Below are 24,922 nucleotides of genomic sequence, written 5' to 3'. Positions count from 1 at the left end.
GAATAGGCTGTCAATGAAGTTCGCAGCTTCAGTGTTGTCTTTGATCCTGGATTATAACCTATAATAATTTAATTTATGTTAATGGTTAAGTGATTTTCATTTGTATCTCTCTATACATGACCATGTTTCTATTTTTCTAATGAAATAGTTAAGGCTACCTCAGTTATATGTGGCTAAAATATAGATCTCTGGAGAAGTTCAAGTGTCAAAAGGATTTTTGCAAATTCACATATAAAGAGCCCACTGTCCTGAGCAGATTAGCTCCTCATGGGCCCACTTTGGTTTCCCTTGTGGGTCCTCGCACTTCTCATCTGACTTGGCCTTTCCTCATTATGTTGGCAGCATGGCTTCCTTTACTGAATTTCACATTTTCATATTTAAGTGAAATCAACAGTTTAGTACAAAATGACTCCCTTTATAGTATCAGTTATCTCTGAGAGCAATTATTGGTGTTATTCATCTATTTATTCAAGTTGATATTTACTGAATACCTACTACGTGCCAGGCACAGTTCCAGGTATGGAGGACAGAGGTGAACAAGCAGGGAAAAGCCCCACCTCAGTAAGCTTACATTCTAGAGGGCAAAGAGTTCACAAACAAGTATACATTAGAATGTGGAATAAATGCTGGAAATGTTATAAAGAAGAAACAAGGGTAAAAAGGATAGAGGTGGGGGTGGGGAGTGGGGGGCTCTATTTTAAATAAGTTGCTCATGGCAGCCCTCTCTGGAGAAGTTACTGAAGTTACTTTCGAGCAGAGACTAAGTGAAGTGAAGGGGCAGGCCAAGAGAACCTCACAGCACCTGTCCTGAGGTGAAAACATGCTCGATGTGTTCAAAGAATAGCATAAAGGCCAGTGTGGCTGGACTGCAATAAACATAGGGCACCATTGTCCTGTAGGAAGAAATAAAGTTTCACAAAATTCTATGGCTCTTACAAATCCGGGTAATCATGAAGACATTGGTGGGTGTTTATTGTGCATTTACTATGTGCCAGGCACTGTGCCGAGTGCCTTGTGCTGTTTGTTACTCACCAGTCCTGTGAGACAGAGAGTATACATGCAAACTGAGATCCCAAGACAATTTGATAGCTTGCCCAAGAGCACATAACTAGCAAGGGGTGGAAACTCATTACTAAGAAGTTTTATTTCATAGTCTATATTCTTAGCCAGGCAATTTCTAAAGTATCTCACTTGTAATTAACAGAGTGATCTTGAGGAGGCAGACTTAGAAATATGACCAGGAAAACAAGCGTTGGAAGCAACCACAAAATGTCCTATAGTGCTTATCTTTGAGAGTATGATTTACTTTATTCCATATCTGTAGGAATGCAAAATCAAAAGGCTTTATTGGATAAACAGAATGAAAAGCATACTTATCCCCAAATAAATGAAAAGGCATTGGGGCGCCTGGGTGGCACAGCGGTTAAGCGCCTGCCTTTGGCTCAGGGCGCGATCCCGGCGTTATGGGATCGAGCCCCACATCAGGCTCTTCCGCTATGAGCCTGCTTCTTCCTCTCCCGCTCCCCCTGCTTGTGTTCCTTCTCTCGCTGGCTGTCTCTATCTCTGTCAAATAAATAAATAAAATCTTTAAAAAAAAAAAAAAAAGAAAAGGCGTAACTAGAGTCCTTGATAAAGATTTTGCCTTTCCAGGGATGCAGACTTACCCCTTTGAAAATCCTGATCAAACCGGCCATGTAGGAGTCATGTTAAGTTCTGCTTCTTCCAGCTAATGAAATATTAATTTATTGAAATTGCGCAGATGTGCAGAGGCTGTTTTATCAGAATTTGGGATAGGACTCAAAATTACTTCGACGATCTTTTAAATACGATTTTAATACAAGCAGAGGAAACCCACTGTATGGAAAGCTGAGCTAGAAAGCCAGTTAAATTGTTCCTGTAAACTTGCCTGGACTCAGCTTTTAACAATTAGGTACTGAATCATTTATGTCTGAGAATAACAAATCTGATAAGAATGTGAAATCTTTCCATATTATTATTCTGGATATTAATATGAATGTTAATATTTTAATAGCTCCTATGATAAAGCTATTCATTTGTTATTTGGAAAGATGACCTGAGTGTAATATGTTCTGATTTCAGAACATATGTCAATTCTAACAGGAAGACTGGTAGCTTAACCATGTATGTAGCACGATGCTTATTTGGATAAACATGATTTTTCACATAAATTTCCTTTTTTAATATTGCATGAAAGAATTAAAATTAACAACAAGTAAATATATATTTTCTCAACTTCTTTAAACGTTTGTCCTTTAGTTTCCTGTTCACGTGGCTACATTTGTATTCTGTAGACAATAGGAATGATAAGGTTCACTGTCAATATTTCCTGTTAATTCAAATTCTAGGGAAGTAAATGTGGCTTCAGGTATGGCATGATGCAGAGGCTAAAAGGGTATCATAGGGACTCAGTCTATATGTTCACTCACCTTTCTTCTGGGTCAGTATTATTAAGCTGACCTTCTCCATGTAGTGGCAAAGATGGCTCCCAGAAGCTCAAGGCTTTGGTGGTGCTTACAGTAATGCCAAGTGGAGATAAAAAATGCCACATCTCACAGGTCCAACAAAAGTTCCGAGGATGACTCAGGTCACTGTGAATATTCCCCCCAGGCCCGAATCGTGGGTATCATGGAGTCCCTTCTGGACCTCATGGACCAAGAGTGGAGCAGGAATAATTTGCCAAAGGAAAATCAGAAACTGTAGGAAGCTAAGGATGCTGGGAAAATCCAAACATCTATATGTGTAAAAATTAAAATCTAAGTTTTAAAGCACTTCCTGTTCTTTACTGTATTGAAAGTAAACTATTCATTTTTCTACTCCTAAGAAGACTTTACAGATACCTAAAGCTCTTATCAAACTGGCTTAGACAACCATATATTATTATATTTATACTTATTATATTTTATTTATGCCCAGACCACTGTTTTTCTGTTTCCTATTTCCTATCTCTAAATCTGTGGTTGTCTTACAATCAGTGGTATGCCATACTTTAATTGGAAGCACTTTTTCTTCTTAGACACATATAAAAAAATGTTGACATGTTAGACTTAATGAAAAAATTGTTTTTCCATGCTTTATGCTTCAACTCTGGATTATATAATCATTTATACTTCTGATCTTATAAATATGCCCTAAGAGCTATGCTTTGTAAAAAAAAATTTTTTAAGCTATGCCTTTGTATTATACTCCCTTTGTAATTACACACAATGAACCTTATTTGTCCAATACAATGTTTGGCACGTAATAGTATTTGTTAAAGTGAATGAGCAAATGAATTTGTTAATTAATAAGCAGCTATGGGGGGTGCATTTATATACTTGCAAAGCATCTAAAATTGTGTATGTGTGTTTAGATGACAAGCTAAGCAGATATAACAAAGTTCTAAAAATACAAGTCTTACATAAGACAGAAGTTTGTTTCTCTCCAGTAGCTGGTGCGTATCCAGGGAGAGTCGGTGGCTCTCCTCCACACGGTCATGCAGGAAGCCAGCTGTTGAGGTGGATTGAATCTGTCAGCCTCTATACAAGGCTTCTATTCCTGGTCCAAAGGGACTAGTCCATTTATTTCTATTTCCCTGCCAGAGGAAGGCATACAGAGTATCCAGGGCAAGTTGATTTACTTTAATGGGCCAAAAGTTGCAAATATTACTTCCTTTCATACTTCATCAGTCTGAACCTAGTGCCCTGGCCACGCCTCGCTCCAAGTAGGGCTGAAAAATGTGGTCTAAAGTCCTGGCTAGCCACTTGCTAGGCTAAATTTCTGATAGTTCTGTTATTTAAAGGGAGGATAGAATGGATATCGAGCTAAACATTTTCTTCTACATTTGAACATTAGGGGAAAAACATCACTTTAATTTCAACAGTTAAAAGCACTTTGAATTATCACATTACATGTCAAAAAGCTCCAGTTTTCCTACATTCATTTGGGATTTATTGCATTCTGGCTTTAAGGCAGGCACTGAGCTAGACTGAGATCTCAGTTAACTTTTTGCCTGTAGCGGCTCAAACGGAAGAGTGCAATTTTTATGAAGTACTGTGAAAAATGAGGGTTTAGTGTGAACTTATTTAAGATTCAGTGTAAAAAAAAATGATCAAGTATGTATGTTTTTCTCTCCCACAACAGGTTCTTCGGGTTGTTCGGCTCATTAAGATTTCACCAGCATTAGAAGATTTTGTGTACAAGATATTTGGTCCTGGAAAAAAGCTTGGGAGTTTGGTTGTATTTACGGCCAGCCTCCTGATTGTTATGTCAGCAATTAGTCTGCAGATGTTCTGCTTTGTTGAAGAACTGGACAGGTTTACAACATTTCCAAGGGTAAGAATAAAAAATGCATTCAATTTAATTCCTTCTTCTTATTTTGGTAATAATGCTTAACATCAAAATAATTTCCCTTTAACAGTGGTTCAAAAACATCATCATATTTTAGGTAACCTGAAATAATTCAGTTTTGATATTTAAAATGGTCTCTTCCGCAGGGTGCAGGCATTTGAACACATTTTCAGCATTGTCAGATTATACATCAATGCTAAAATTCTGGAAATAGTCTAATAGAATGGAATGTTGAAACCAGTCAAGACGAAAGCCAGGGTTCTTAGCACCTATAGATGACAATACAACAGAATTTTTAAATAAAGTTTTTTGAGTCTGTGAGCGTTATCGTTTTGAAATCTGTTTTATAATTCATATATTTTTATGATAAGCATAATCTAGAAGGGGGTTTTGGTTTTCAATGTAATAAAATTCACAAATTCTTCAGATTTGAAATGTCTTTAGATTATCTAGTTCATGCCTCTGTGTTATCATTAGAATTCACTTAGGCTAAGAAGGAAGTTAAAAATCAATCAATTCATAAACAGAACTCATGTAGAAAATATAGCCCTAATCAAGGATTCTGAAATTTAACTCTGTGTGGATTTAGAAACATGAAAATAGATAATGACCAAGACAAAAAATATATATATTTTTTCACCATAAGCTGAAATAGTAATGCCTATTATATGGAAGGATAATCTTGGGGTAACAGCTGGATGTAACACATTTTTTTAAATAAGCTTTGAGGACAATGGTGTCTATACTCAAACTGGTAGACTAATAGAGCATGGTTATTTTTTTTTTTTTTTGATCTTGTGTTAAATTTATTACACATCACCAGGCATTTGTTGAGTGCAAATAAGCAGGCAGTTTGGGTGCTCTTAAAACAGAAACATAACTATGTCCCTAGTCTTCTAGAAATTCTCAGTTCCAGAGGGTGCCCAGTAAGTCATGCATGTAAAGCATGATAAAGGCAAGCACAAGTTGCTCTGGGAACCCACAGGTAAGGTCTGTAACCAGGAACGGAAAAGTCCAAGAAGGCTTCTTGAAGGAGGCAGTTACTAAAGAACAGTTGTTAGGTAGCCACATGGGGGAACAAAATGTCCCAGGTTCGGGGACAGCATATGCAAAAGGTCTGAGGTGAGCCATTCTTGTTCCAGAACTTAAAGGAGAAAAAAAGGTCAATGTGAGAGGAGGACATAAGACCAAGGAAGTTTTAAGTTGGATGAAAGTGTGATTGTGTTTAAATGCTGTGGAGCGCGCGAGGAGAGGGCAAGGTTGAAGATGTAGGAGACGTAGAGGACAATAGCAAAATGTTCCTGAAGGGGGCATCCAGAGCACGGGCACAAAGACTGGTCTCAGACAGGTGCTGACCTGGCCTGTGTCTAGGTGGTGTTGTAGGACAGCAAGCCAAACTGAAAGTCACGGTGAGTCTTAATCACTTACTGCCACAGTGCAAGCAACAGGCAGAAATAAACACCGGCCCCCAGCATTCCATGTTCCCCACTGAGCAGCTTTGGGTGAGAGTCAGGTGGGTGAGCATAAATGTGGCAGGAAGAATAGAGAAAGATGCCTCAGTTGAGGCCCCTGGATGATGCACCCTCAGAATAGAAACACCTGGGCTAGGAATATGGCTGTGCGTAAAAGCATGGCAGCCTGCAGTGGGGTGTGCCGAGTTTCTGCCTGCAACTCCGCCCAGAGGCGGCCCTGTACTGACTGTGCACTAAGTCTGGTGTGGGGACAGCGGTCTCCCCCACGAGCCAGCCAGGCAAACGTTCCCCGGTGCCTGTGGTCAGGCCACGGGGATGTGGTTGGCCTGGAGCCAGACTCTTTAATAAAAGGCTCAGCTCTTCCTGCAGGGTTGGGAGGGATCCAGGCAGAGATGGCAGTGATGTCACTAAGCCCACCTTGTCTTAGTCCTCCCCCTCACGGAGGGAATGAAAATTGCAGTGCCGCTTTCAAAATGACAAAGACCGCCGTTATCACAGTCCATCTCTGAGGCCAGGTGAATTCAACACACAGTATCGAAGACCCATGAAGGGTCAGCCATTGTCCTAGCAACAGGGGACCCTAAAAAGAAAACCATCCTCAGTCCCCTTCTTTATGTACACAGCAGCCTTCTCTTAATTTCAAATCTTATCTTCATCTTTTACCATCTCTGCTAATCTCATGTCACTGATTTTATATCTCTTCCCCAAAACCTCTTTGAGCCAAATGGCCTTTGGAGTTCATAATATTCCAGATATTATAAGGGTGATATCACCCCTTTGTAGATCTGAATTGTTTGAATCAACACCCTATAATCAACACACTAATGCTTCTTTAGCAAACCATCACCCTTTGGACAAGAAAGGATAAATAAGAACAATAAATAAGTCGTGGGGCAGATTGGATTTCTGCCACTAAATGAGCTACCGGGAAAAAAAAAGAAAGAAAGCAATATTTCAGGTATTTTCAAGAATTTTTGAATAGTAATGTTGTGAATCAGGGCTGTGGCGTGCATAAGAAAGCATTGCAGGTAGTCTGCACTTATTGTCCTAGAGATCTGATTTCTTATCACTACTCCAGCACTTTGTAGCTGTATGACACTGGCCAAATTATTCTTTAAGCTTTTATTTTTTCACATCTAAAATCTAGGTAAAAATAGTGTTTTCCTCATAGCATTGTGTGCATTGAATCATATACAAAAACAACCCCGCTCTGGGCTTAGAAAGCATTTTTCAAATGTCATATTCTATATAATATATTTGAAGTCGGTATATTAGATTCTGTATGAAAGACCAGGCTGCTTCAGAGCCATCCGACTCAGCCGCTTGGGATTTGCTCTATTTTCCAGCCATAATAGTAATCAAGTAGCATTACGTTTTCAGGTCTCCAATTACTCAATTGTGCCTTTCTGCCTGATTACTTTGACCATCTTAATGAAAGCAGCCCAGCGACTACGGGCCCCCTAATCAGTGATTCTGCAGCTGACAGGGTTGATAGCCTAAATGTGTGAAATGACTAGGAGTAGATTTTTCCTTGCACATGAACATAATTATAAATCCCTGAAAAATAATCACATTTTGCAAGAAATGTTAAAAACATTGCAGCTACAAAAAGTAGTCATTATCATTCCCAGTCACATAAAGCAGGAACCGTTGGTGCTACTTGCCTGATAGGAAATCATCAGAAGAGATGGTCAGAAACACAGGCTGTCAATGCTAGATTTCTATTAGGACACTCCTCTGTGGGTCTTACCCCCTTACCTTCTTATAGGACATTGCCTTCATTATCCAGTGGTTGGGTATTGAGGTGGGTTGGTTAATTACGGTATTAGTCAGAGTGTACAGCACATAATTGGTGGGAGCCAGCCTCCAAGATGGCCCGGATCAGTAAAGATGATAGACACAAATGCTGATTCTTCAAGTTCCCATCATGTGATCTTTCTTACACATACTTAGAGCTATGGGATACAGGAGAGTCAACTGTGTGCACACTTGAGAGATGCTGGGAGAATAGCCGCCATGAAGAAAGGAGTCCAGCAGAGGCAGGTCCAGCCTGACTTGGAGAAACAGCCTCAGTCTTTGTGCCCAGGGAAGAATTTTTCTGTGGCTCTTTCTTGAACCAGATCCTGACCCAGCCATCCAGGTGGCATATTCTCCCTAGAGACATAGGACTGTATATGAAACCACCGTTTAATTTGACTTGATTGCATCTTGGCCCAGCAACCCGCTGTGAAACCCTCTAAGAGGACCTGACATGGACAAGTGGAAATGGTTTCTCCACCCACATTCCAAGAAGAGAAGTGCAGAGGGCCAAGGAAACAGCAGCGTGGGCACCCTAAGTGCCTGCAAACTACTTGACCTTTTCACGGAGCTCCAGCCACACTGAAAGTCCCCAGCTACTTCCTGAAGCACTTTAAGGTGAAGAGGTCCTAAAGGAGCTTTCACTTGCATTATTCCACACGTTCCCTAATGGGTCTCCCTGCCTCAGTCAGCCGCTCTTCAATCATTCTCCACTTGCAGCAAAAATTAAACTGTCTCATGGCACCCTCCTATTTAAAACATTTCAAGGTCCTCCTTTCCCTCAAGATAACAAACATTTTAATATGGCTTTCAGTGTCTTTTTTTCTCCATCCCCAGTTACCTCTTTGGGCTCATATTTCAGGATTTCCCCCACCGCATCTTTCAAAGGCAGAAAGGGTATCTGTCTTGCTCAGTAAATCCCCTGTGCTTAGCACAACACTTGTTAGTGAGTAGGCTTTCACTGAGGAACAAATAACAATGCTAAACCAAAGCAAATTTCTCCGATCCTGTATCAAGCTCAACATCCCAGATTCTTTCTTCCACTGCTATCCCCTCCTCCAGGAACCACTCTACCCTCCATCTCCCTAACCCTTTATCCTATCTGAAATGTCTGCATAATTCTGTCAGAGTGCTTTGGCAAGAAGTAGCAGAAATCTTGACTCAACTGACTTGAACAAGTGGGAAATTTCTCACAGAATTCGAGATTAGGTAGGTTAGGTAGATTAGGCAGAAAGCCAAGACTCTGAATTGATTTCACTGAAAGGGTCTCAGTTGTGGGTTGAATTATGTGCCCAAAAAGATAAGTTGAAGTACCCCAGCATCACCTTATTTGGAAATAGAGGTGATATCGGGGCATCTGAGTGGCTCAGTCGGTTAAGCATCTGCCTTCAACTCAGGTCATGATCCCAGGGTCCTGGGACTGAGACCTGCATCTCCCTCTCCCTCTGTCCTATCCCTCCCCCCACCTGCCTGTGCTCTCTCTCACTCTCAAATAAATAAATAAAATCTTAAAAGAAGAAGAAGAAGAAGAAGAAGAAGAAGAAGAAGAAGAAGAAGAAGAAGAAGAAGAAATAATAATAGAGGTTATTAAAGTTAAAATGAGGTCATTAGGGTAGGCCCTGACCCAGTATGACCGATAGTTTATGAAGAGAGGAGATTTGTATAGACACAGACACACACAGAAGGGGGACGATATGAAGACACATATGGAGAAGACAGCTGTGTGATTGAGTAGCATCTGCAAACCAGGGACCTCCCAGGATTGCCAGCAATCACCTGAAGCTAGAAGAGGCTGGGAGAATCCTTCAGAGGGAGCGAGGTCTTGCCAACATTTTGACTTCGCACTGCTGAGCTGTGATGTAATAAATTCCCTTGTTTTAAGCAACTCAGTTTTGGTACTTTGTTAAAGCAGTCCAAGCAAACTACTGCAGTTGCTTTCTCCATGTGTTGTCTTCATGTGTTAGCAAAGCAGACGGAACATTTCCAGAATTTTCGATAAAATCTCAAGGAAGAAGTGGGTCATCTCCGTCCAGGGCTCCTTAGGAGCAAGGACACCTTTCCCAGTACCATTTTCTACTTCCCCCAGCAAAATCGTGTCATCACTCATTGGCAGGATTGGGTAACTTGGTCATTCTTAAAGGAATCATTAGCAAGATGACTGGAGTCAACAGGATTGGCTTAGATAAATCATGTGGGAAGGGATGGCTATTGGAGAAACAACCACAAAACCGCTCCAATGGTCAGATGCAGAGTTTGGACAAGATTTCTTTCTCACATCTCTCATCTCCAAAGCTTTTGTATGACCGGTGCATATAGGATGTGTAAATAGACATGTGGTAGGAGATGGGCTGGTGTTTAATTTCTCTCACCGGAAGCATCTGGGCTCCAGCTCTTTGCCCACATAGTATCAGCAGGGGAGCCAACATAGGACCTGGCACAGAGTGGATTCCTGCTCTCTCTCTTTTTATGGCGTTCATCACTTTCTGTTACACACCGTCAACATTTATGCAAGCTTCTGTTGCTTCTGCTGGACCACAAGAACTTGAGGGTGGCAGCTTCTCGCTATCTTCTCCCACAGCACTTACCACAATGCCGATGCCATGGGATCCAAAGCATCAGGAAGTAGAGTCAGGGCAGAAACAACCAGTGGAGCCTCAGCAGATGGTCCCATGGGATGGAGAAGAGAAGCTTGAAATTTGTTGATGGGGAAGAAAAAAGGAGGATATATTGGTAGAATTTAATAAAACAAGTTTGTCATCTCAACCAATCACTTCCTCTCCTAAGTTGGACCAAAAGACACTTCACTGCTAAGCAGAAATCCCAAGGAAGATCAAGTCATGCTGTGAGGCAGGGTATCCCCCAGTTCTTGTTTTGTTGGTACTAATAGTTTGTGTTACAAGGAGGACAATTAGATTAGCTCTTCATGATGGAACAGCCTGTACAGGTCATAAGGCCCAGTTGACAGGCAAGAGCCACCAGTCTTTCTTTAATAAAGACAAACACAAATTGCATGTTTCCTGTAGTTGTCTGACAAAAGCTTATGCTTTTAAACATCCACTGTACATCTTCCACCAGCTCAATATCTTTATTCCTTTTAATCTCCCACTAACATAATAATATACAGGCCTCATTTGTTCTCCAGTTCTACAAATGGGGAGTTTCTGATTCGTAAGCAATACATTACCATCTGTAAGAACAGGTACTTGAATTTTAATAGATTATGTATTTCATATGTTTTGGTAATTTGCATTCTGTAAATGCTAATTACTTGCTCTGTTGAATTTTCACTTATAAAATCATGTCCAAAGCAGTTATACAATATAAGCAGTAAACGCTATAAAACATTTAATTACAAATTAATTTCCCTTCCTCTCGCCACCAAAATGGCTTTTAGTTGTATGAAAGAATTACTGAGAAATTGAAAGAAACAACTTGCTCCTTCATTTTTTTTTTCATTTTTTTGCCAGATATATTTAGAGAGTCTGACTATATTTCTGATAAATTCAAGGTATATTTTATCTTCAAAAGTATAGTTATTCGATGTTTATTGATTTTTGTTTTATTCTTTCAAATATTTTTAATTTTTCAAGGAGTATTTCAGACATGCAAAGAGATGTAAAGACGAATAAAGTGTATTCTTCTGTGGGCATACACAGTTCGACAAGCATGTTTGTAGTGGATCTGAAGCCCTGAGCGTCCGTTCCTATCACTCCCTTCTCTTTCCCATGGAGAAACACTTTTATGAATTTGATGTTTACGTTCTTAGCGCATTCCTTTATGTTTTAGTGCACATAGAAACATGTACTGAAAATCACATGTCTTTTTGCATAATTTAAACCTGCCTTCTATGGTCTCAAACTGTACTGTTTCTTCTACTAAATGCTTTTATTTTGCACAGCAGTATGTTTGTGAGCTTTACTAATGAATACGTGTACTGCATTTTATTTATTTTCCTGATGGTTTAATATGCAACTATATATTGCATTATATTTATAATGCACTATTCATAGGAACACTTCACAATTTGTTTTCCCATTCTCCTGTGTAGTAGGTGAATTCCCCATGGGTTTGGGCAGGACTTATGAATACAATGGAATTTCACTTCTGTGAATAGGCTGCTAATTAGTTAATTTGGAGTCCATCAAAAAGGAGATTATCTTGGGTGTTCCTGACCCACTTGGAGGGACTGGGCTCTTGCATTTGATGCAAGAGTTTCTTGTTGTCTTTGAAGAAGTAAGCTGTCACGTTAAAGGGCCATGCGGCTAGGTCTTGAGGGTAGCAGTTAGAGGCTGTGTGCTTTGAGAAGGCAGGATCCTCAGTCCAGCAACTGTAGGAACTGAATTCTGAGAGCAGTCTGAATGTGGGTTAAAGAAACTCCAAATGAAACCACAGCCCAGCCTGCACCTTGATTTCAACCTCTGAGATCCTGGGCAGAGAACCCAGTTACACTGTACCGACATCTCTAACCTACAGAAACTGCAAATAATAAATGGGTATTATTTTAAGGTGCTGAATCTGTGATAATTTATAACACAGAAATACAAAACTAATGCATGCAGTTTTGGATGTTTGTTTCTAACATTTTTGACTCCAAACAGTGCTGCTCTAAACATTGCAAATGAACTTGTACACCTGTGAAATTCTGCACATGTGGATGCTTTGGGGGGATATGTAGGTAAGAATAGAATCACTGAGTCTTAGAATAAAGATAACTCAACTTTAGCAGGTATTGATAATCTTGCATTCCGATGTAATTTCCCTAGTGTATCTGCTATCAACAGTACATGAGAATGTTCTCTGCTTCACAACTCAGCAACACTTGGTCTTGTCAGGCTGTGTTTTGCTTTCAACATTTAGCTCTTCATTTAACCAAAATTGATTTTTGTGGTTGCTGTGAGATAGCGAGCAATCTTATTTCATTTCCTCTGGATAACCCATTGTCACAGTACCAGGTTTATTGACTAGTCTGTCCATTCCCCATGGTTCTTCTGTGCTGGCTGTGTCAGAATAGGATTCCATATGTGTGTGTCCAGGTCAAGACACACAAACTCCTTTTTCATCTTCTTTTGCCATGAAAAAAAATTTTTTGGTCCGTCTCTGATGAAACCCAATGAATATCCAGCCTTACTCAAGCGTCGCGGTTAGCAGCTTCCAGCTTCCAAGGGTCTGTGACTTTGCCCCTTGTTCCTGACAGTGTATGAAAAACCAAAGGCTAGCACAGACCATAAATCCCCTGATGGCCTTTGTTTGACCCAAGCTTCTTATTAGCTTTTGGTCCCAGGGTTTCCATTATTTCCTTGGGATCTTAACTAGGCCTTTAAAAGGATGTTTGTTGCATTTTAACCAGAATTGGGGGGGGGGGTTATCAGTGTTTTCCCATATATGATCAGACACTGAGGTTCACTAATATAGTTTTGAGAATTAAAAAACATATTCCATTGGTTATCTTTCAGATTGGTAGATTTTTTTTCCCTAGAGACACAACCTGAGACCAGGCCATCCCGACATCTGCCTTGCCATCTGCAGGCTCATATTTGTTTGCATTTACAGATATTGTCCCCTCTTGATTCTCATAACCTCATGTTGGTGCCCCGTTCATTGCTACACCATTGAAATCCATTGGCCACAAAATATCAGATACATCCATCCACAATGATAGGCTAAATAAATTGCGTATGTGTTTTGTTGCTGTTTATAATTCAGCCCACATTCTCTGTGTGACAGACCTGTGCAGTGTCCACACATGAACAAACATACTAACTGCCCTCTTGTAACATAGTCAAGAGCGTAAGGAAGAAGTCAGCTTATCCCATAGTAGGCACATAAGCCAGAAGGTGAAATATGCTATCAAAGATGTTCTGGAGAGTATTTTAAAATTCTGGTAAGCACTGAGCTTCCAAATATCACCTCGTTTTATTAAGAGGAAGGGTTTGCTTCCAGGGATGGAGGTCTGAAAAGCTATATGAAGAGTGGTCTTTAGGGGTGCATATGGTTTCAACAGATAAGAATTTGGGTAATGGCATTAGATGAGAGTATCCCTTATCAGGAAGACAGAATGAGTAAATCAGAGACATGGAGAATCACAGGGCCTGGAGGGACAGATGTGAAAGGAACTGCAGTGTTCGTCTGGAGCCAGACAATAGGGTGTTTTCAGAGGTTGGGATTGTGACACAGGGGAGCTGTTGAAGATTTCACTCTCTCTTTCTTATTTTCTTTATGGAGAATAAAAGAAGAGCTATTTTAAGGAAGGCTACACTGGAAGAAATATTACTTCTCTGAGGAGGTATTTTCACTGAACAAAATTCATTTTTATTGACCAAAGACAAAAATTTATAATTGAGGAGTTTGCAGCAGGAAGGGAGGTTATTTTTTGTTTTTTTCTGTGTGGCCATTACTGTGTCAAATCTTCTATAATTTCTTAAATGTGGTCCCATCTAAGGCTTACGGCCAAATTCATCCATGTCTGGACCTGACTCTGTAATAGAAACTAGTACCTTGCTTTAAATTTTAAAGCATAGCTTTAAAAGTGATCTAACTTAGTGTAACAATCTCCCCCCCCCAAAAAAAAGCAGTAAAGTTAACTTTATTTTCTTTCCACTATAACATCAGAGGGGTTGGTTGGGGTTTTTTTGTTTGGTTTTAGTTGGTTTTGTTTTGTTTCGCTTTGTTTTGTTTTGATTTGATTTGCTTTTTTTGCTCCTAGTTGACTTTCTTTCCATGGTGATTCATCAGTGGCATAGTTATAAAATAATATCCAGTGCACTTCCTTTTAAAGGGCAATTTTAACACAGCATGAATCACACAGAGACGGCTGTCTTTTCCGTTGTGTGTTGACATCATTGGTCCACTGAACTGCACTTATCAGAATTATTCCTTGAATAAATCATCTTTATATTCCGACCCTGAATCCCAGACGGGCACTTTTTTGGGGAGGACCTTTTTTGTACCTCATCATATTTTGGTTTTCTACCAATCTTCTCATTTGCAATTTTCCAACTACTAATTGCCATATGACATTAATATTATTTTAATAATCTACTCCATTCCACCAACTTCAGAAATAAATGGGAGTCATTAATGAGGAATATTTGCCTCAGTTAAGATGAACTTCTGTAAGGTTATTTTCTGATGAAAAGGTGACTATATTATTAAATATTTTGTTGAGTCTTGCCTATAAAAAAAATAGTCTGTGATTAGATATTTCAACTGTCCTCTCATGACTACTTACAATTCCCCATCATTAAAAATAGACTAGTAGTTATGTATTTTAGAGGATGTGCTGGAATGTAACAGGCAGTCAACAAGTAGTATAGTTAGGATTGTTCTTAAATGTCATGAAAACCCAATTTCTTAGCATGACACACTAAATACCTAGCAGTAATCACAGCCCAACATACAAGGTTGCTTTAGTAAATGATTGGGGCATTAACTGAACACTAAGTAATCAGTTTTCTGTATTGCACTGAAAGTTTAAAAATAGGCCCCCTTTATTTTATGACTCCCTTGATTGATTTTAGTAGGTATAATTGATTTTACTGCTTTCATGTTTTAACCTCCATAGTGGTTTTATAAGTGATTAATCTACTACCTTTATTGTATGTTTGCATTTACCTGTGAGGTTTTTTTTTTCCTTTCATAATTTTCTTACTTCTAGTTATAGCCTTTTCTTTCCACTCAAAGAATTTGCTTTAAAGTTTCTTGTAGGGGCGCCTGGGTAGCGCAGTCGTTAAAGCGTCTGCCTTCGGCTCAGGGCGTGATCCCGGCATTCCGGGATCGAGTCCCACATCAGGCTCCTCCGCTATGAGCCTGCTTCTTCCTCTCCCACTCCCCCTGCTGTGTTCCCTCTCTCGCTGGCTGTCTCTCTGTCACATAAATAAATAAAATCTTTAAAAAAAAAAAATAAAGTTTCTTGTAAAGTTGGTTTAGTAGTGATGAAATCTTTAACTTTTGTTTGTCTGAGAAACTCTATCTCTCCTTTATTCTGAATTATAACCTTACCAGTATAGTATTACTTGTTGCAAGTTTCTTCCTTTCTGCACTTTTGAATATATCATGTCTCTTCTTGACTGCAAAGTTTCTGCTGTAAAAACAGCTGATAGCCTAATGGGGTTCCCCTTGTGTGTAACTGTTTCCTCTGACTGCTTTTAAAATTCTCTTTTTATCACTACTTGTTGCCATTTTAATTATTATATGTCTTATTGTGGGCCTTTTTGGATTAATCTTGTTAGAAACTCTCTGTGCTTCCTGGATCTAGATGTCTATTTCCTTCCCCAGATTAGGGAAAATTTCAGCAATTCTTTCTTCAAAGATTTCTGCCCCCTTCTCCTACTCTTCTTCTGAAATCTCAGTAATGTAAATGTTATTATGCTTGATGATGTCACTGAGTTCCCTAAGTCTGTTCTCATTTTTTAATTATTCTTTTTTCTCTTTGCTTTTCCATTTTGTTACTTCTCATTACCCTGTCTTCCAGATTGCTGATCTGTTCTTCCACATCCTCTAATCTGCTGTTGGTTCCCTCTAGTATATTTTTTATTTGTTATTGAGTTCTTCATTTCTGGTTAATGTTTTAATATTTTCTATCTTTTTGTGGAAGGTCTCACTGAGGCCTTCCATTTTTTTCTCAAGTCCAGTGAATATCTTTATGATCATTACTTTGAATTCTTAATTAGACATATTTTTATCTCTGTTCTTTTAGCTCTTTTGCTGTGATTTTGTCCTGATCTTTCATCTAGAACATATTCCTCTATCTCCTCACTTTGTCTGACTTTCTGTGTTTGTTTCTATGTATTTAGAATGTCATCTACATCTCCTGATCTTGGAAGTAGTAGCCCCAATTGCAGTTTTGAATATTCTACTTAGTTGATCCTTGTAACTCTCCAGAAAAATGCAAAAAGTAATATATATATATATATATAAATATATATATATATATATATATGTATAACAGGAAGAGAAAACCAACTGCCAATATCTGAAATCACTTATTATTAACTATTCCGTATATGGGATTAAACTCTTGACCACTTAATGTAATGCATAGATTCATTCTTTCTTACTGCCCACCCCTTGGGTATAACACCTAGAGTGTCAGTGAACCATGAGCCGAGCTGCTCCAGACAGAGGACTGTCTCCAGCCTTCTTGAACATCTTCTCTATAAATCAATTTTTAAAAAACCTTAATTTTCAGGAAACATGATGGGATAAAATTTATGTGTGTACGTGAGTGAGCTGAGTACTTTTATGTGCAGACTGGGGGCTGAGAGGGTGAGGGCAGCTGTACTAGGCAAATGCAAGTGGACAGCTTACATCCTGTTATCCTGTATTATGCAATACAAAAAGGGAAAAGTAGTACAGGCCAGGCAGGGACTAGACATAGAAAGAATCCTGGTAGCTAGTTCAGGTTTAGGTCTGTAGTCCTGCTTCCATTGTTTTTGTTGTTATTTTAGTTTTCCACATGCATTTAATTCAATTCAGAATCCCAGAAAAAAAGGCAGTGGGTGAAGGACAAAAATCCTGCTTCAAACCAACAGAGACATACTGGATACATTTCTGTAAGAAAAACTAGAAATTCGATGTTAAAGTATGCATATTAATATGAATGACAAAAAAAATTCTGCTAACAATGTGGACAATACCACATATTCTTTTTCTTTGGATAAACCACATCTTTCAGGCTGAGTGAAAAACAGTAAAACCAATGGGGCTTATGAAAAGCCATGGCAAAATAAAAGAAAGGGGACACTGTCTTGGAGTGTAAGGAAGAATGTGTTTCTGCACTATCTAACTATATAAAAATTATTAAAGTAGTCTTAAAATTGCTGTCATTTTGGGGCGCCTAGGTGGCACAGCAGTTAAGCGTCTGCCTTCGGCTCAGGGCGTGATCCCGGCGTTCTGGGATCGAGCCCCACATCAGGCTCCTCCACTATGAGCCTGCTTCTTCCTCTCCCACTCCCCCTGCTTGTGTTCCCTCTCTCGCTGGCTGTCTCTATCTCTGTCAAATAAATAAATAAAATCTTTAAAAAAAAAATTGCTGTCATTTTAACAAGACATGCAAAGAAATGTTTATTATATTTTGCCCTATTCCAAAAAGAATATAATGTGTCCAATAAGGATATAGCCAGGTCAAATAAATTTAAGCTGCATTTAAGAGAATTAATCTAAAGGGAAAACAAAATTGAAATTACAATGAACACAAAAACGAAACCCAAAACACGAAAGTGAACCATGAGGACACCGTGTTTGCTGGAGTTGAGGCACAGTGTGACTCCAGTTTTTCTATCAAATACAGACTTAGGTAGATGAAAATGATAATAAGCTAAAAACAAACTACTTTGTAAAGAAGCATAATTATTCCTGATTAAGTCAAGAAGACATTTCCCCAGGGGTCATTATTGCTGATTGTAATAATTACTGTATATGAAACTTTTTACATGCAAGGCCCTTACAACAAGTTTTCATAGAGAGAGAGAAGTGCACATATACACACATAGATATCCGCATATATCAAATGTAATCCCCCCAAAAAACCTATTAAGGAAGTATTTTCCCCCACATTATAGATGTTATTTAAAAAAGAAAAAGTAGTGAGAACATCATCAAAAATTGGTGAGAACCAATAAGAAAATGTACAAGGCTACAATAATAAAGACTGTGATTTAGGGTAAACATATAGATAAAGGGGCAAACGTGCATTAAAAAGACATTTGGTAACGAAAGTATCAAAATGAGTGATTACAAGACTATTATCAAACAAGCCATATTGGGGATATCAGAGTCTCCCCGTACTCTGTATCAAAATACCTTCCAGATGAATTAGAGCAAGGACATTTGAAGTGTGAAACGGTAAAAAAACAAAGAGAAAATATCATCTTTCATCTTGGGTGGTCAAGAACTTTCTAGGCCTAAAAGAAGAACAAATTTGACTTTTCAAAAAGTCCAAAGTAACCGCCATAAATAATTTTTAAGAACAGAGGAAAACATGAAGATACAACCTTAATTTATAATGCATGTCAGAAAGAAAGTGTTGAATGGACAAGATCTGTTTGTTGTTTTTATTTTTGGCTAATGGTGATGTGCACTGCTGGCAGAAAGCCCTCTCACACATTGCACAGGGCAATGAACATTTGTGTAACTCTTCTGGGAATCCGTTTTTCATTATAGATGAAGACACCAAAAGGCATTTTTTCTCTTTGATCTAGCGATTGCATTTCTAGAAATCTACTCCAAGAAAATAACCAGAGATGCACACAAAGATTGATCTTCAAAAAAATGCTCTTTGTAGCATTCTTTACCATTGTGAAAATTTTGAGACAACTTTAATGTCCAACCACCATGAAATGTCTAAATAAATTTTAAATGTGGTGGCATGTCATATAGTTATCAAAACTATATTTTTACAGCCTAACTTATGAGGTAAGCCATGTGTGACACTCGTGGGGATGATAAAATATGAAGCAAAAAAAGTGCAATAACATCTATGTTTGTGACTGAATTCAGTCTTGTTTCAAATACGTATAAATGCCCCCCCAAATATAATGTGTCCCTTTATATATCTACTCTTACGAGGGACATAAAAGTTGTGCAAGACTAATTTTAGTTACATAACAAGACTAGTTTTAGTTCATAACTTGTAAAATCAGCTTTGTTAAAGTCAAATGATTTCAATTAAACATTTATTTGTAAACCTCTATCAAATCTATTTTTCAAGGTATTAGAGTACTAAAGAAGCAATATCAGAATAGAGCAAGGCTTTGAAATCTATGTTTGTGATAGAAAAGAGCAAACAATATAATTTGCAGTAAAGCTCATTATTTGTGAACTTAGTGAAGAAAAATGAGAATCAAAGCCCATTCAAAGAGAGCAAACAATGGCAAACTCCATTTCTAAAGGGTCGGGTTTTTTTTTTTTTTAATGCAAAACTATAAGCTTTTTCTGACTGTAGTTGCTTTCTATCTGAAGCCACATAAAAAAAACCTTGTTCTTGAGCCAACGTTATTATTCAAACCAATGGTGAGAAAACTCTGAAATTTCCTGTGTAGACTCCATGGTACTTTCCTTACAGAAGTTTTCTTGATAAATTCTCCGCTTATTTAACAACAGGACACACATCTGCACTTTTAGGAGCCCTGTTTCATTTGGATATGTTACTAAGTCTTTATTGCACCAAAAGTAAAATGCCAACTTTCATCTGCGATTTTATAGCCCATATTTGCCAATGAAACCATCATTTACATCATGAAAATTTAATATGACTGACATTAGCAAAATCACTAATTAAGAAATAGGGCATAAATACTCCCAGAAACTTGACAGTCTGTTCTATGAAGAAAATTAATTCAGAAGTTTCCTATTTGCATAAACCTCCAGGTCTCATTTTCACAGCTGTTTGTTCTGTCAGCTAGATGGTTGCATTTCAAAATTATTTTAACATAATCGGTGGGAAGTATACCTTTCAACTAAAAATATCATGCTCTGCAAGAAAGATTGTTAGGGGAAGAATTTAAGTTCATTCAGTTCATCTTGATATTTTTTTCCTTAAGATAAATGTTTCTAATCCAGGAACTTTAACATTTGAGTCATAAATGATTAATATATTTTTATTATTAAAACAAATTAAAATTCCGTGATTTTAGATTCTCATGGGAATGAAAACGTTATGTTCTTTCCATGTGGAAAAATGTTAGTGAGTGGAGCTTATTTTAGCAAAGATTAGAAGATACTGGAGATATCTATTTTTCCTCAGTCAGTTGAGCATAATATGGAGTTTTAGACATGTACCCAGTACTGTGTAAGACAAAGAAGGTAACCGTTTTAAATTACAAAATTGATAAAATTGACAGTAATTTTCAGTAATTTAGATCATGAAAGGAAATCAGCAGTTATTAGATCTTAAGATGCCTTGTACCTGCAGTGTTCAAAAGGAATTTGAAGGCAACAGATCCCAGCCTAGAGACGCGGGGCCACCGTTCGCTCCCTGCGGCCTCGGTTAATCGTGAAGGCCCGTGGGCGCTGCCGTCCGGGCCGTGATCGTTCACGGGGCTGTTGCTCGTGTTGCTCTACGTAATGGACGGTTAACTGCTTCGGGAGCTGTACAGCGCCATGTAAATGCTAGTCATGGCTCAGCGTCTCTCCTCATGTCATTGTAATCTTACCCTGAAAGAAATCCCAGGAGACTACAGATCCATGATTTTGTCTGCGTTGTCGGTTACGGTGTTATACGTAGAAGTGAACCCAAGCCTGGCCGTTTAAAAGAAAAGCGCGGTTTGGATACACCTACAGACACTTTCAGGACTAGAAAAAGATTCACTGGCTTTTGCAAATGAGTTTCTGCCATCTCTCCTTTTACTCTTGAAATGATATTTAAGTGTAGGCTCTACTTAAAGTAATTTGCCGCTGGAGTAGGCATAACGTTCTGATGTCTGCTTTGCTTCTAATTACATTCAAGCTCATTTTGACATTTAAGGCCAATTACTTTAGTCTTGATTCACGACGGCTTTTCCATAGTGGTCTAAAATTTGACCAATAAACTGACTTCCCCCCACCTCTCTTTTTACTTGTTTAAATGGAATGATTGGCAACAAGCACATTTTAGGAATTATAGAAGTGAAATAAATAATGTGGGTTCATTTTGGAAAAAGCAAAGAACTGCTTGGTCTTTTTTGTCACTATAAAAGGCAGTCGCAGAATTAATTAAAACCTCCAGAGTTTCAACTTTCATTTCTTTCTCAATGACAAGGAATGAGGCACAGTCATTTTATAAAGATTAATATTTTAAATATTTCACTTCTACTAACAACAAAAGTAATTGGTTTCAACAGATCTCAAATTCCAAAAGAGTTCATCTAGAGAGAGAGACTGACATGACTCCAAAACCTTTACCATTTAAAGGTCACTGGTAACTGTACTCTCCAGAAAGGGCCCTGCAACAAAATCCAGTCAGTGTTTCATTGTGTTTTCAGGTCTCAGTGTATGTGATAACTTCAAGCACAGATCCTATTTTACAGAGCTGTCTATTATCAGTCCATTTGCTAGCACCGTGATTTTTACTGTTTATTCAATACTCGAATGAATTAATAGCACCAAACGGGAATTTATTAGCTTCTATTAGTAACAAAACTGTAATTTATAGGTAGCCTTTTTCTGTAATTTATAGGTAAAATATAGTCTGGGAAGATGGACTGGAAAATGTATTGTATGAAAACAAAGTTTTTGAATTGACGGCCAGTACCACTTAATAGATCATAAAATAGACCCACTGACAGCTATCGAGGACATGTAGGGAATCATTTAGTTCAAAGATAAAATGATGCCATCCAAAAGAGTCACAGTTTCAACATCGTGTGTCTCAGAGGAAATATCTTCTTAAAAATATAGTTTATCCAATATAATTTTGAACCTTATAAAAATGGAATCACACTGTATATGACATAAAGAATTTTAAGTCATAGAGACTGTATAAGAATTCTGAAATTTGAACAAGGGTTATTAAAGTTGTTTTTCCTTGAGAGAGATTTTTTTAAATTTTTATTTAAAAATGTTGCTTGTATGGTGATTTCATGTTTATAAAGTCCTCACACACACTCTGTTTATTTTGATTCTCAAAATAGTCTTTGGAGTGACGCTATCACACGTTTGAGGAAGCTCGGTGTCGGCACGGCTCGGTGTTTCTCCCAGAGCCACTAAGCCAGGCAGCAGTTTAATCCCAAACTCAGGCCCTGTGACTGCAGAGCTAAACACTTGGTTTTTGCCTCACCGCTCTGCCACTCACAGAAGGTTGAGGTCTTAGGCTCAGCTCATTCAACTTCTATTTTAAACGGCACCCTTAGCTCTCCCCTCTAGGAAGGCCATCTCTTGAGAGTGAGGGCAGAGCTGAGGTGGATGAAGTTAGTCAGATGACAGATGACAAGAAGTTTTGGGAAGCTTGTGTCTGGTCTTGGACTCACCAAATACAGGGAAGAGGCTTGCTGGACAGTGTTGAGGCCCCTTTGGAAGCCAGGGGGAGGGGAGCCTGTTTTCCTAGAGGTAACCCTCTCCTCAGAGCAACCGAATGGGTAGGCACAACCATGAGGAGTCAGACCCACCTAGGAGTTGGCATTTTGTCTGAGAGTTGGCCAAAAAAGAGAAAGATGGAGATTGGAGAACTAGGAAAAGTGTAACTGAATTGATGGACCCTAGAATTCCATCTAAACCAGTAAGAAGAAATCTGAAGTAAAGAAATGGCTATTGCCAATGGCTTTGGCTATGTTTTCACTCCAGATTTCAAATCCACAGAGTTTGTATTTATGGATAACTCCGTTTCACCACAGTAAGTGGTTGTTCTTAGAACTTTTATTTACTGTAGGTTTTAAAATACATTAAAAATGTCATTTTTATTGGGTTTTTCAACCCCTCAATTCTCCATAAGACCTTGATCTTGTCAGTCATGATTTTGCCAGCCAGCATTAGGTAAGTCCAACATTTACTATTTGTTGATATCATTTTAAATATTACAGATGTGAGGAGCACCTGAGTGGCTCAGTCAGTTGAGCATCTGACTCTTGGTTTTGGCTTAGATCATAACCTCACAGTTGTGGGATGAGCCCGGTGTCAGGCTCTGCACTGACCATAGAGTCTGCTTCAGATTCTTTCTCCCTCTCTGCCCTTCCCCTTGCTCATGCTCTCTCTCTCTCTCTCAAATAAATAAATAAGTAAATCTTTAAAAAAATTATAGCTTTGAATAGTTGAGTAAGTTTCAAATAAAAGGAACTATACAACAAAATATTAAAGGATCATGACATAAGTGGGTTTTTCAGAGGATAAAACTTCTCAACATTTTACTGCTATTTGAGTGGGGAAAAAGAAACAAGGACATTGAGTAGGTGACTAATTAAGGCAATTAAAACCAAAGGAGGTGTCACTTTTGTACTCAGTGAATACCATCAAGTCAGATCTTCTATTTTAGGGCTGACTGGTAGTAAGACACAGCAGGGACACTCTCCATAAAAAGCTTGAGCCACTATATAAGTTGTCAAATGGATTTCATTTTGAAAGCAAATCTATTATAGAGAAAGAATTCTTGAAACCAGCTAAAGATAGATAAAATAGATGTTAATTACATTATAAAACGAAGGCTGTATGTCAACATGGGTGGTATTCTTCGCCATGTTTTAAAATGTTTAATGTGTGTATTTTTCAAAATAAATATCAGTTTTTACATATATTTTAATACAAAAGGTAAAAGGCATATTAAGTGAAAAGGAATTTTTATGTCCACGCAAAAACCTGTACGAGAATGTTCATAGCAGCATTATTCACAAGAGCCAAAAAGTGGAAACAAAACAAATATCCATCAACTGAGGAATAGATAAAATGTGGTCTGTCCTTAAAATGCAATATCAATTGGCAATAAAGTGCTGATGTATGATTGCATTTATAGAAGATGAGCAGAACAGGCAAATCCGTAGAGACAGAAAGTATATTGGTTACTAAAAGCTACAGGAGGAAAGAATGGGGAGGGAATGCCAATGGGTACATAGTTTTTGAGAGGAGGCAGAGATAATGTTCTTAAATTAAATAGTGGTAATGTTGTACAATTCTTCAACTAAACTAAATGCACTTAATTGTAGACTTTATTTATTTAAAGGTTTATTTATTTTGGGGGTGAGGAACAGAGGGAGAGAGAGAATCTCCAGCAGGCTCCCCACTGAGCAAGGAGCCCGACTCGGGGCTGGATCTTAGGACCCTGAGATCATGACCTGAGCTGAAATCAAGAGCCGGACGCTTACCTGACTGAGCCACCCCGGCGCCCCAACACTTAATTGTAGACTTTAAATGATTAATTTTATGATATGTAAAATATATCTCAGTAAAGCTATTACTTTAAAAAATCCAAAAGAGAGAATTTACCCCCTCTTCCTAGTTCCTCAGTCCTCCCCATTCCAGTCCCCGAAGTACTAAGTTTATTTTATAGGCTTTCAATCATTTTGAGGAACACAAGAACACATCTAGATTTGTATATTACAAATGGGATCATACTGTATATTCTGCTCGCTATATGTTGACCAAAACCTGAGGGGTTTACCCATCCTACTTTTTAAGAATATTTAATTATTTTTTAACCTAAATGGATATCCACACATACTCAAAACCCAAAACATTCATTGGGGCATCAAGTTACCAAAGGGCATCTATGATATCTTTTTAAAGTATTATGAACTGCTTTGCAAGGCCTGAACAAAGGCTTATAGCCTGTTTATTTCAGTATTGGGTAATACCCTTGCTTTGCTTTCACCTAACTCTAAGAAGGTCTAGCAGAAAGAGATTCTGAG

At 38.4% G+C, this 24,922-nt stretch overlaps 1 protein-coding gene across 1 annotated transcript in view; it reads left to right on the top strand.

Annotated features, from left to right (window-relative positions):
• Window positions 1–24,922, top strand: part of NALCN (sodium leak channel, non-selective) — a 285,252-nt gene that overhangs the window by 131,142 nt on the left and 129,188 nt on the right. Inside the window, 1 exon segment of the mRNA XM_040624300.1 lies at window positions 4,141–4,332. Within this exon segment, the coding sequence (XP_040480234.1) occupies window positions 4,141–4,332 (192 nt within the window).

The sequence above is a fragment of the Ursus maritimus genome, unplaced genomic scaffold (genome assembly GCF_017311325.1).
Source record: "Ursus maritimus isolate PB19 unplaced genomic scaffold, ASM1731132v1 scaffold_10, whole genome shotgun sequence".
Taxonomy (NCBI): domain Eukaryota; kingdom Metazoa; phylum Chordata; class Mammalia; order Carnivora; family Ursidae; genus Ursus; species Ursus maritimus.
The sequence above is the reverse complement of the archived record's forward strand: the minus strand, read 5'-3'. Positions and strand labels throughout refer to the sequence as shown.